This window comes from Fusarium coffeatum (assembly GCF_003316985.1).
Source record: "Fusarium coffeatum strain FIESC_28 chromosome Unknown BRIP53273_contig_244, whole genome shotgun sequence".
Taxonomy (NCBI): domain Eukaryota; kingdom Fungi; phylum Ascomycota; class Sordariomycetes; order Hypocreales; family Nectriaceae; genus Fusarium; species Fusarium coffeatum.
The window spans coordinates 1-12018 of NW_022158036.1; the positions used below are offsets into that span (position 1 = coordinate 1).

The 12018-nt window shown below is 49.6% G+C and overlaps 3 protein-coding genes across 3 annotated transcripts; 2 read left to right on the forward strand and 1 right to left on the reverse strand.

Annotated features, from left to right (window-relative positions):
• Window positions 1-2450: 2450 nt before the first annotated feature.
• FIESC28_09471 (uncharacterized protein) lies at window positions 2451-3500 on the forward strand (the record flags this gene model as incomplete). The annotated part of the gene is made up of 1 exon (XM_031163607.1): window positions 2451-3500. The coding sequence occupies one exon, from the start codon at window positions 2451-2453 to the stop codon at window positions 3498-3500; it is 1050 nt and encodes a 349-aa protein (XP_031012332.1).
• A 496-nt stretch (window positions 3501-3996) lies between these two features.
• Window positions 3997-4633, reverse strand: FIESC28_09472 (uncharacterized protein; the record flags this gene model as incomplete). Its single annotated transcript, XM_031163608.1, has 2 exons — window positions 3997-4416; window positions 4598-4633. The coding sequence occupies 2 exons, from the start codon at window positions 4631-4633 to the stop codon at window positions 3997-3999; spliced, it is 456 nt and encodes a 151-aa protein (XP_031012333.1).
• A 4484-nt stretch (window positions 4634-9117) lies between these two features.
• Window positions 9118-11580, forward strand: FIESC28_09473 (uncharacterized protein; the record flags this gene model as incomplete). The annotated part of the gene is made up of 6 exons (XM_031163609.1): window positions 9118-9128; window positions 9184-9256; window positions 9340-9405; window positions 9458-9624; window positions 9674-10382; window positions 10435-11580. The coding sequence occupies 6 exons, from the start codon at window positions 9118-9120 to the stop codon at window positions 11578-11580; spliced, it is 2172 nt and encodes a 723-aa protein (XP_031012334.1).
• Between the last annotated feature and the right edge of the window lie 438 nt (window positions 11581-12018).

The window sequence follows — 12018 nt, forward strand, 5'->3', positions numbered from 1 at the left end:
AGCGAAAGAAGTGGATTCACTGCTTCGAGAATGTCAATTGTCTGCTGTTTCTGGTTGCAATTAGTGGCTACGACCAGTGTTTGGTAGAGGACAAGGATGGAGTCAGTATTTTCCAGATTACGAATTTGCGGATCAGATCTAACAACTGTACAGAACCAAATGAACGAGGCGCTCATGCTCTGGGAGTCGATTGCCAATTCTCACTGGTTTGCCAGGTCTGCGCTGATCCTCTTCCTCAACAAGATGGATCTGTTCAAGGAGAAGCTCCCCAAGAGCCCTATTACGAATCACGGCTTTACAGATTACCACGGCCCCAAGGACGATTACAAGGCGGCCAGCAAATACTTCTTGGACAAATTCAAGGCCCTAAACAGAAACACCGAGAAGGAAATATACGGCCACTTCACCAACGCTACCGATACTAACTTGCTCAAAATCACCATGGCCTCCGTTCAGGACATGATCATCCAGCGAAACCTCAAGCAACTTATCTTATAACGAACTCAAACTTTCTAATTGCGAGTTGATCTGTGCAAGTTTTTTCGACATCTCAAAATATAAATGGGCATACGGCGTTTGGATATCTCGGGGTGATACCCGCGATCACTTCAACACAACTTCATGAATCACCAAGTGCATCATGGCGAAGATTGGCCAGCATAGTCGGCGCAGAACTCTTTATCCTCGGTTCTCGAGCGATATACCTGCTTCGAATCTTATGGGCTCGGGTTCTCTTGCAGGCGACATATTCACACGCTCTGTACACCTTGCTACAGACCATTTATGTGTATGCCAGGCCCTTGAACCCTTGCACTGTCAACGTAAGGCTGGGCTGTCGCCTGTAGATCGATCTGGGCTCTCCGGCAAATTTCCCCGGGTATCAGTGTACAAAAGTTCGTGACGAGTCATGCTCGCTGAAGTCCCAGGGCGCATTGGGTCAGAAGTGGAACGAGGGCCGAGCGGCTGGTTGAATTATTTTTTTAAATGCATTGCATTGCATGATACCTAAGGCGCTAGGGTGTTGTTTTTCCTCCGGCTGTTTTTCATTGCTTACTTAAAAAGGCAATGTTGGCTAGGCTTCGGTTTTTCCTTTTTAGTGCTCATGATGAGACACGATAAAACAATGAGGGATTGGTTACGTATAGTAAATATATAGAGAAGCATCCGTAATAGGACATTCGGGATCTAACCGTACCATTGTGGCACAATACTGCACGTTAATCGACGGCCAGAGTGGCACAAATAACCCATGCTTCGCTTCGCTTCTGCTGAAGAAACAACGCTTTGACAACGGCTTCAGCCCAGCGGCCACATGGCTGCTCGGGCCATGTTTGTATGGTATGGTATGTGTGAGGAACAGGACGATGGACAGTGGATTCGTTCGCTCGCTCGCTTATGAGGCGGGATTATGGTCATGTAGTCGAGACCGTGGATCGTGTCGATTGCTCGCTTTATTGAGCTGAAGCGTACTGATACAGTGATGCAGAAGTGCAAGCTGAGTTGAGATCTGTTGCCAAGCTATGATCTACAGAGCCTTTGGTCATCAGTGTCATCCCGGGACTATAAACTGTCCGTTCATATGGTTACTCATCATAGCGGAGGGCGTTATTGAGTCTTGTCAAGCAATTTCGCAGATCCTATTAACTAACGATAAAAGTTTGATTATATGTGCCAAGAATGCTAGTCGATTCACTGGTTGAAACCAGATCGATTTATTAGCCATCGAAGATACCTACCTACCTACTAGTCTAGTACCTAGTGAATGTTCGTTACTGTTTCTCAATATGACCAGGGGTTCTTAAGACGCAGTGTGTCTTAATATATATACAGTAATCAGATCGAATATCCATATACACCAAGCACCTGTATCTGGAGGCGGGTCTGGACTGTGTAATCCACACACAATGATTAGTTCGCCTTAAAATAGTATTTTCAGGGTCTGCATTTCTTCAGTAATTGATTCCTTGATGGCAGATATAGGTAGAAGAATAACTAAGCCTACCGGTAATAGAAGCTATAGCTAAACTTATACATGGTACAGAGGCCTTTTGTGCAAGTGACCTAATCACAACTGTGTTGACGAGAGTAAGAGGTCAGTCGCTGCAGGCAACCTCTGCGATGGGCCGAATGAGATTTAACCCACCTGGGGAGGTTAACTTCACTGTTCAAAGTATTTAAGAACGACCTCGACAATAAAAAAACAGTGAACAGCAGCTAGTTGAGCCTCAGAAAGAGGAACAATACAAGAAATTAGGGATCGTATAAATCTACCATGTCATGACGGCGGCAGCAGGTTCAATACAGCATACCTAATTGGATACCACTCTTATTTTGTTCCCCCACCTTAATAACTTCATCGCCAGCAGCTTTTTATCTTTCCCTCTGAGCCCCCACATTCTCTTCCTCACACATTCAACTCAAAGTACATGTTTCGTCGTTACTTTGTCACAATGGCCGAATCAGCAGCTAAGCGTGTTAAGACTTCGGGCAACGGCCCTCTCATCGGCACTCACAATGGCCACTTCCACGCTGATGAGGCCCTCGCCGTCCACATGCTCCGCCGCCTTCCTACCTACCGTGACGCCGACCTTGTCCGTACCCGCGACCCTGCTGTCCTAGCTACCTGTCACACCGTCGTCGATGTCGGCGGAGAGTACGATGCTGAGAAGCGCCGCTTCGATCACCACCAGCGTGGCTTCACCACCACTTTCCCCGGTCGCCCTACAAAGCTCTCCAGTGCTGGTCTGGTCTTCCTACACTTCGGCCGTGCTATCGTTGCTGATCGCCTCGGACTGCCTGAGGATTCTTCCGATGTCGAGTTGATCTATAACAAGTTGTACGAGAACTTCGTCGAGGCCCTCGATGCCCACGACAACGGTATCTCTCTCTATGACCCTGCTGCCATTGCCGCTGCTGGTATTGAGAAGCGCTTCAGCAACGGCGCCTTCGGTCTCGGTGCCATGGTCGGACGTCTGAACCCCAACTGGAACGACCCTACTCCCTCTGACCCCGCTGAGGCTCAGGCTGTTGAGGACGCCAAGTTCAACGAGGCCAGCAGCCGTATTGGTGAGGAGTTTGACCGCGATCTCGACGGTTACGCTGCTTCTTGGCTACCTGCCCGCACTATTGTTCAGGAGGCATTCAACAAGCGAACACAGTACGACGAGCAAGGCCGCATTCTTGTTCTCGAGGGCCAGTCTGTCCCTTGGAAGGACCATCTGTACACTCTTGAGGATGGTGCCCCCTCAGTTCTCTACGTTTTGTACGCCGAGAAACCTGAGCCTGGTGCCAAGTGGCGTATTCAGTGCGTGCCTGAAAGCAAGGACTCATTCGTGAGCCGAAAGCCACTTCCTGAGGCTTGGAGAGGCTTCAGGGATGCTGAGCTCGATGGCATCAGTGGCATTCCTGGCTGCGTGTTTGTCCACGCGGCTGGTTTCATCGGTGGAAACAAGACCTTCGAGGGTGCCAAGGAGATGGCGACCAAGGCTTTGAATGCTTAAGCTACGAACTTCTCAGTCGAAGTGCAATTTGGATGATGGATTATTTCTACGAGGCCATGAACAAACAAGGGAACTCTGGGGAAATACTACATGTGAACATGAAGAAAAAGGGAAATAGAAAGGCTGCTTCGGAAACCGAAGCATGTAGCTAAAAATACCAATGAACATGATGACTCTGTGCGCGGAGAGGATGATGTTACTCTCTCTCATCTCCCGCTATCAAACAACCTAGCCTATCTGATGTTTTCAGATTGAGATATGTCCCTTTCGTGCGTGCGAACCAGATTGTTTGCCAATTCCCAAACGCCAACTGTGCGATCCTCGTAAGTCGTCAAACCCAATTGCGCAATCCACTAAAAGTCCACGCACAAGACTTCGTACAAGCAAACCACCATTTCGTGATGTGCATGATATAAAGAAAAAATGAAACGAAAAAAGACTATTCCGTTATTCCTATTGCAACCGCATATTTTTCGCTTATTCTCACGGATATACTCTATCTTCGGATGGGGATGCCCTCGCCGCCGGCGGCAACAGGCTCGGGTGCAACGGCGTCTGTATCCTGGGGCTGGGCGGCGTTATCTCCCTGTGTCTCCTCGGCGCTGGTCTCGCTCTTCAGAAAGCTGCTCTCCTTGATAGGACTGCCGGCTTGGATGCCAGGGACGGAGCCGTGGTGCTTGGGGACGCTGGCTGAGGAGCCGTTCACCGGGGAGGAGAGGTGGGGAATGTTCTCGGGGACGGGGTGTTGAGATCCGACAGCACCAGCGTCGACGCCGTCGCCCTTACCGGCCTTGGACATGGCATAGTCCCCAGAGTCGAAGTACTTGCGATCCTTGAGATGCTTGGCGAAGTGGTCGGATCGGGAGGGCAGCTTGCCATAGAGGCGGAAAAGGCGCTGCTCCTCGGGAGTGAGTGACTATAACACGGAAGGCATATCGTTAGCAACAAGTCAAATAATGTTTATAGATCATTATCGGTATTAAGGTGGTGGTAAATGAACGGTGTTGGCGAGTTGGAGTGTTTGCTGTCGTGGGCACCGAGTCATGGATAGAGGGGAGCTTGAGTCGTCTGAGGTTGCTTTCTCAAGGGTAGCTTACCTTGACGTCGACCTTGTTCTTCTGGTGAGGGTTCATGGCGAAGATGGTTTGGACTGAAACGCTCAGGTCGATATCACGAGTGACGTGTGAGTTGAAGGACAAAGAAATGCAGTGCAGCTCTCTTTGTTAATATGGGTGCAGTGCCTGTGCGGTACGGTCAAGCGTCGTTTTGAAGGGATCAAGTCTGAGACTGGCGGGGGAATTTGTTGGAGGGTCGCAGGTCGTGGTACGGGATCGTGCCTGATTGGGGGGCTGAGCAGCAGTTGGGTATGATGTAGCTGAGAGCCTGAGAGGTCTGCTACTAGTGGGGTTACATGGATTACAGTATCCAGCTTGGTTGGTTGGCAGACAATGGCTGGCTGCTGGCTGCCCAGTCTCAGAGTCTTAGAGTATTTGCGCTGTAGTCTACCTATGAAGATAGCGGGGGTGGTCGCTTTGGTGAATACACGTCATAAGTGCATGGGCTGAAACATGGATGATTCCAGGGATGGCGTGTCGAGCAGGCTGGTGGTTTATCTATCTCTCCATAACTCGGTTGATATCTCCTGAATGACAGCGAATCTACCTTGGTTCCCGAAGTGGCAGCATGCTGTAACGTACTGGGTATGTAACTGATAACTTCGTCTTCTAGCTTTCACATGCACATTGCATATTGTGAGCGGGTCTTACGGAGTACCGCAACACAACGTCACTTGTTGCAACACCCAGTATCGACGCATGACATGCTGCCACGGTACAGTGCTTCTTCGCTGAACTATGCTATACCAAGCGTCATATCTCATCGAGAGAGCTGCTGCTATGATTCAGGCATACTCGTCGCATTGATTTATGCCATGTCTCAGTGATGTACATTTCTGTCAGATACTGCAGAACTATCAACCCAGGGTATTTGGAAGTCCAAGATGGCCTAACTATGCAGAGGCCCCCGTTTACATGCTTTGCCAAACCATTCCATACAGTGTTCGGAGATCGTCAGGGCCTATCTGACTGGTCCCCGGATAGCCTGCATTGGATTTGACATCCATTGATACCCAGTGCATGGTCTTCTAATACCAGGGTCCCTCGGAGAGCCACAATTGGGCATCTGGACTCAAAATTGCGGTTATTGTGCCCAGGGAACTGTCTCTATCTGGAAACAAAACATTTCAATGCTGAACAAGCTTTAGTGACATCGAAGGGCATTGGCGGAGTTCACCTATGCTTGCGGTAAGAGGGTGTCTTGACTGGGTGAGCTTGATGAGATTCTGACGTTTGCCAGTGTCAGAGCTTTGCACCTTTCCTCTCGTTTCTTTGCTCTTTGCTTATCTCTCCTCTACCCATTGGCATTGAAACGGCGGCTGAGATTACTGTAACAGATTGTGTGGTTGGTTGGTTGGCTTGGTTCACCTCGATAAGGACATGAAATGCGGCTTAAGCTGGGGTACATCGCTCACATGGCATCCTCTATCTAGTGTCATCAGCCGTCCATTGAGCTAGGAACGGAAGCCAACACACACTACAACACTGTAACACCATCGGCGGCATTCCATCTCCGGACATGCTTCAACTCTACGACATTATAACGTCTCTACTTCTCGTTCCTAGGCGAGCTTCCCGGTTACCCAGTCATGCTGTCATGCTTTGTTCGACATCGTTGATGCTACCTGCGCCTCTTCCTTGACATATATTTCAGGGGATTTTGTCGCCCTGGCCTGGCAAGTGCTTAGCCACAAGATAGTACCGTGGTGTCGATCTCTCGATCATAGAAGTAATCAATGAGGCATGCGGCGTCTTTCTTGGCTCCCGGACTCTACAGCCGGGAGCCTGAAGGGGTGCTGGCTAATGATCGCCGTATAACAAAGTTCAGTGTTGCTCGGCCGGGGGTTTGATGCACCCCGCAAGCCGAAGCGGCTGCTAATGCATAAGTGCGGTACAGTCCTGTTGGAGTATAGCAAACTCGCGGTGGCTTGTTAAAGTTTCTCGGTTATGAGAAAGTTAACAAAATGGCTTGGCTGCTGGCAATGCCCAGTTTCAGACACTGAAGATATGCTGTTTTGGCCATCGGCAGTTGATACAGTTGGCTTTGGAACACTGCATGCCCGCTCCTTTTGCAATGCTTGGACTGGAAGAGATCGGACATCTCTGTTTGACCCTGAATGCTGATAGGAAAGTCTCGCGCCTCGTTTGAGGATGGAATTAGAAGACTAACTCTTTGCCGTGGGAGCTAACTGATACCGGCAATACTCGAGGACTGTGTTCCATTCCTTAAAATGGGCATTCGTACAACACATCCTGATTTGAGAATTCCCATTGTCAAATCTGCACAATCACGAGAACGAGGGTCCAATTAGCAAGCCACTTCAGATGAAAATGAGGTAGAGCAAAAGGGCTTTGCGCGAGACTCGACATTTTGATTCAGATCAACGTCCCAGGATGTTTATCCAGACGTTGCATCATCATACTGTAAAGTACCAATCATGAACATGGCCTCCATCCTCGTTGCAGGGTATCTTCAGCATGCCAGCTCAGTTGCACCTTGTTGGTCACAGCTAGTCACTGCCGCGTGACTCGAGGAACAACTCTAGCCGGTTGGCTCCTATGGCTGCCACATTGGTAAGTCAGTTCTCGACTTGCCTTGCAGTACTATGCACAGTAGGGGAACGGTTACATAGTCACGAGGGACATGGATTTCCCGTGTCCGGTTTAGCCGACTTTGTTTGCACTGTTGATCATGGATCAATTAAAACAAGCTCACTTTGGGTTCGGAATATTCGAATCCAATTGGATCCGGCGCAGTACGGTAATCCAACACGACGGACATAAGTCGGATATGTTTGCTCTGGAATGAATGACAGCATGAAACCGGAGTCCAATCAGCCGAGTGAGTGGATTGTGGCGGTAAGGTATTCGTATAGTACAGTACCGCGGCTCTGGGGAATGAGATGCCTGTTTCATGTGTTTCTTGTTCTGTTCTGGAATTCACGATGGAACAACAATCGAAGTCAGATAGAAGGGCCAAGTCTATGCCCATCCGTGCATGCATTAGGTAGTGTCAGCGGTAAGAACAAACTTCTTGTAGCTCCAACGTCTCGTCTCCTGCGGGCAGTTGCCGTGTTTTGCTGCGTGTACAACGTCTTGGCTCTCCGCAGCTGCAGAATTGCCGCCGGCTTTGTTTGATGGTCTGTGGGTTTACGTACGATCTGCTGCATGTAGGAAGTGTTTGCTTAGCAATTCGGAGATGATATTGTAAGCATAACGGCTCCCGGTTACATGGAGTTGGTTGACGTCGGCAGCAACACTTGGTAGGGCTGGCTGACTTGAATCGATGTATGGAACACAACACAGTCTGAAGATGTATTCGAAGTGAGCTGATTTAACATGATACATGCCACAATGATAACATGAGAGAATACGCAATAAGATATTGGATGTCGTCCTCTCTCTGCCCGTGGGAGTTACCTACCCTGTACTGTTGTACCGCGCAAATTGCCGGCTCTCGCCCCTCCACTCCCTGGTCGGTTGTCCCTATTACAGCTAGCGTGGGATGGCATCATCTGGCCCTTGTCCGATTTGATATTTTCAGTCGATTTCTAAGCAGAAAATCCGCTCCGCACGGCAACGAGATGATGCGATGCGATGCAACAGCCATGACAAGCCGGCAGGAGAGGAGGATGAGCAACGATAAGAGCATTCGATGTGCTGTAGATAGTATGGAGTAATAGACTAATTTAAAGAATTGTTCCCACTGAAAGAAAAAAAAAGGTTCCACTGGCAAAACCCCCAATCATCAGTTCAAGATAGGCCTGGAACTGCTTTTTTCGGCGCTTCTTTCTACTTTGCTTAACGGACAACCCCGCGGAATTGGACTTGAGTCTCGGCTGCCAAATGCGACAAGAGGAATAGTCCAGTTAAGAAAGAGACTATTAAGCTTTTCCTTTTCACTCCTCAACCATTACCTATATTCCCCTTCCTCTGTCTGTACCTGTCAATTGATCGACACGGGCCGTTGCTCTTCTTTTTTTTCTGTCAACGCCTTTCGGGTCGTCGCTTCAACCATTGATTGACCAAAAGAAGAGGATCCCCGGGATACGACAGACTGATAAGAGGCCATCCTTCCTGTTATCTCAAGACTAAAAAAAAGTTATTGCTTCTTGACGACAAAGCCGAGACTCCGACATCCAATCCATCTTGGATGAGAGAAGGACTAGCGTCCACCTGCCGATTTCGCTTTAACAGAGATCCTATCCGTACCTCGGGATTGAACTGTCATACATCATAGTCCAGCTCAGTTCAGTCCAGTCCAGTCAAGTCAAGGCACTCAACTCAGACCTCAGATTTGATCATTTTATCTGAATCTCTATCTCTCATCTCATCTCATCTTTTTACCCGGATTTCGTCATCTTGAACAAATCTCTCCGAATACCGACAAATCAAGACCGGCGCGTTTAAGCGACCAACCAGGCTCTAGGCCCGAAAATTCCATCTTCAACCCGCATCACGTTGCTTTTTTCTGTCCTGCAAAGCTCATATTCTGTCTCACCATGGGTCTCTTGTAAGTTAGCATCACATGCAAGTTCCTGAGGATACATGCGCTGACAAGACTTCAGAGCTCTGGGAACTGCCCTCGACTGGCCCGATGCCAAAAAGCGTGCCCCTCAAGTGAGAGAATGGGGTATCAAGGTAAGTCACTCACAATACCCTCACTCTTCCAGCTCTTATACACTATGCGCCAATAGATCGCTGACACCCTTATGTGTGTATAGCAACTGTTGGAGATATGGAACAAAGCCAAGGGCAAGGAACGGGACGCTCTTCTGTGGGGTGACGAGGTTAGTTCTGGCCGTCAAGGACTCAATACCACTCAACTAATAACTTAAATAGGTCGAGTATCTTGTTGTGGTGTACTCCGAGGACAACCAGCGAGTGCTGCTGTCTCTCCGTCAAGCACAGATCCTGGAGGCCCTAGCCGCCGATAAAGACCTCAAGAAGCAAGGCGGTTGTGTCCCAGAACTTGAAGAGGCGACCGGCACAGCCGACACGAAGAAGACGTTCGTCAACCACCCCAAGCTTGTAGTACTCTTGTTAACCGCCATCCAGGGAACGGACTATTCCTGTTTTCCACCCCGAGTTCGGGCGTTTTATGCTGGAAGCTACTCCGGGTAAGCCCTGGGGTATCGGCTTCAAGGAGCTTCTCGATGTTGAACCGGACATGAAGCTGCGAAGGAAGATTGCCAAGGAGCACATGCTCTCAACAGAGTATCCCATCACCCTCACAACTTATCCTCAGATTGGTGTTCCTGGACAGTTTACCGACCCTTACTTCCCACCATCAGGATCCCGTCTTCGCTCTCAATTTGTCCCGGATGAGATCGCCAATCCTCATATCAGATTCCCGACCCTAGCAGCCAACATTCGCTCACGACGAGGCCGCAAGGTTCAGGTCAACGTCCCCATCTTTCACGATAAGAACACACCGAAACCCTGGAAGGATCCCACTGTAAACTTCGACAAGCACGACTGGCCTGAGGACGACGATGTGCGAAACGGGGCAGCCCCTGATGACTTTATCCATATGGACGCTATGGCTTTTGGAATGGGCAGCTGCTGTCTCCAGATCACTTTCCAGGCCAAGAACATCACTGAAGGACGAATGCTTTACGACCAGCTGAGCCCACTTGGTCCCATTATGCTGGCTTTGACCGCTGCGACACCTGTGTATAAGGGGTTCCTTGCCAATACAGATGTGCGGTGGAACCAGATTAGCCGCTCTGTTGACTGCAGAACACCACAAGAGCTGGGAGAAGAGGTATGTGTTAATCCCACTTGTGAAACGAAATACGTTACTTACATCGTAACAGCCTCTTACAGAAGGTGTCAGGAGAATACCAAAGTCGCGGTATGCATCTAACTCGACATATATCGCTATAGACCCGCGGTTGAGAAACGAGTATCTCGACCCTGATCTGGTATACGACTCCGACATCAAGCGGCAACTCCTCGAGGGCGGCATGGACGACCGCTTGGCCACCCACTTCGCTCATCTCTTCATCCGTGACCCTATTGTCGTTTTTGAGGAGGATCTCCAGGAGTTGGATCTCACCAAGACCGACCACTTCGAGAACATCCAGTCAACCAACTGGCAGCACATGCGTTTCAAGCCCCCGCCTGCTGACAACAGCATCGGCTGGCGAGTCGAGTTTCGTTCGATGGAAATTCAGATCACAGATTTCGAGAACGCCGCCTTCTCTGTGTTCATGGTCCTGGTCACCCGTGCTATCCTCTCCTTTGATCTGAACTTCTATATCCCTATCAAGAAGGTAGATGAGAACATGGAGCGCGCGCACGAGGTGGACGCCGTCTTGAAGGAGAAGTTTTACTTCAGGCGCAACCCTTTCCCTAGCCGTCCCTCCAGAGCAAACACCACATTCGGCGACGATAGCCGACCTGGGTCAGCTCACCCTAGTCGACCAGCATCCCCTGGCGGCCCCGTAGAGCACGAGTTCGAGGAGATGACCGTCAACGATATTATCAACGGCTCAGAATCAGGCGAATTCCCTGGACTCATTCCCATTGTCGAGAGCTACCTTGATAGTGTCAACGTCGACGTCTCGACCAGATGCCACCTGTCCACATACCTCGACCTGATTTCCAAGCGAGCAAGCGGAGAACTCGACACCACAGCACGATGGATCCGCAACTTTATTAATGTGCACCCCAATTACAAGCACGACAGCGTGGTCAGCGACGAGATCAACCACGACCTTATCGGCGCCGTGATTGCCATTGGTGAGCGAGAGACAGCCGGCCGTGACTTTGCAGGTCTCGGCATCCACGGTCTGGAACGGTTGCTCAACGGTTTCCGTGGAGGTTGCGGCGGCAGCAGCAACGGCAGCTCGAATAAGACCCCCAACGGAAACTCACACGCGGCAGAGACGGAAGCAGTTAACGGCTCCCTTAAGCGGAAGAGCGAGTGGATTGATGGCCAGGAGGTGATGGCATCGTGAAACAAAAACGGCACAGCACAGCACTTGGGTCGGAGTTCTTGGTCCTGTTTGTCTTTTCTTCTTTTGCCCTTTTTTTTTATATCTCGTACTGTAATGAATGTACTTAGACAGAGGTGATGTGCAGTTCAAGCAAGAGGTTTCAGGATATACCAATAATGTACTGTACTATCTTGGCTTTGTTCTGGCCGACTCAGTTGAGACACGGCACGGCTGTTGCTGTTGCTAAAGGCCATCGGATAGATTTCTTCCGAGTTTATCGCACACCAAAAGAATACATATAAAAGGTTCTAGACCTTGGTCGTTAGGATGATGTCTCAATCATGGTGGTGATAGTCTGACTCGTCTGACATACCTGATGGCAGATTTAAACTCGGACGAGATGGTGACAACCCCCAACCAATTGTTGAATCTCAGCCAGCATGATAGCCAACCGTGTGA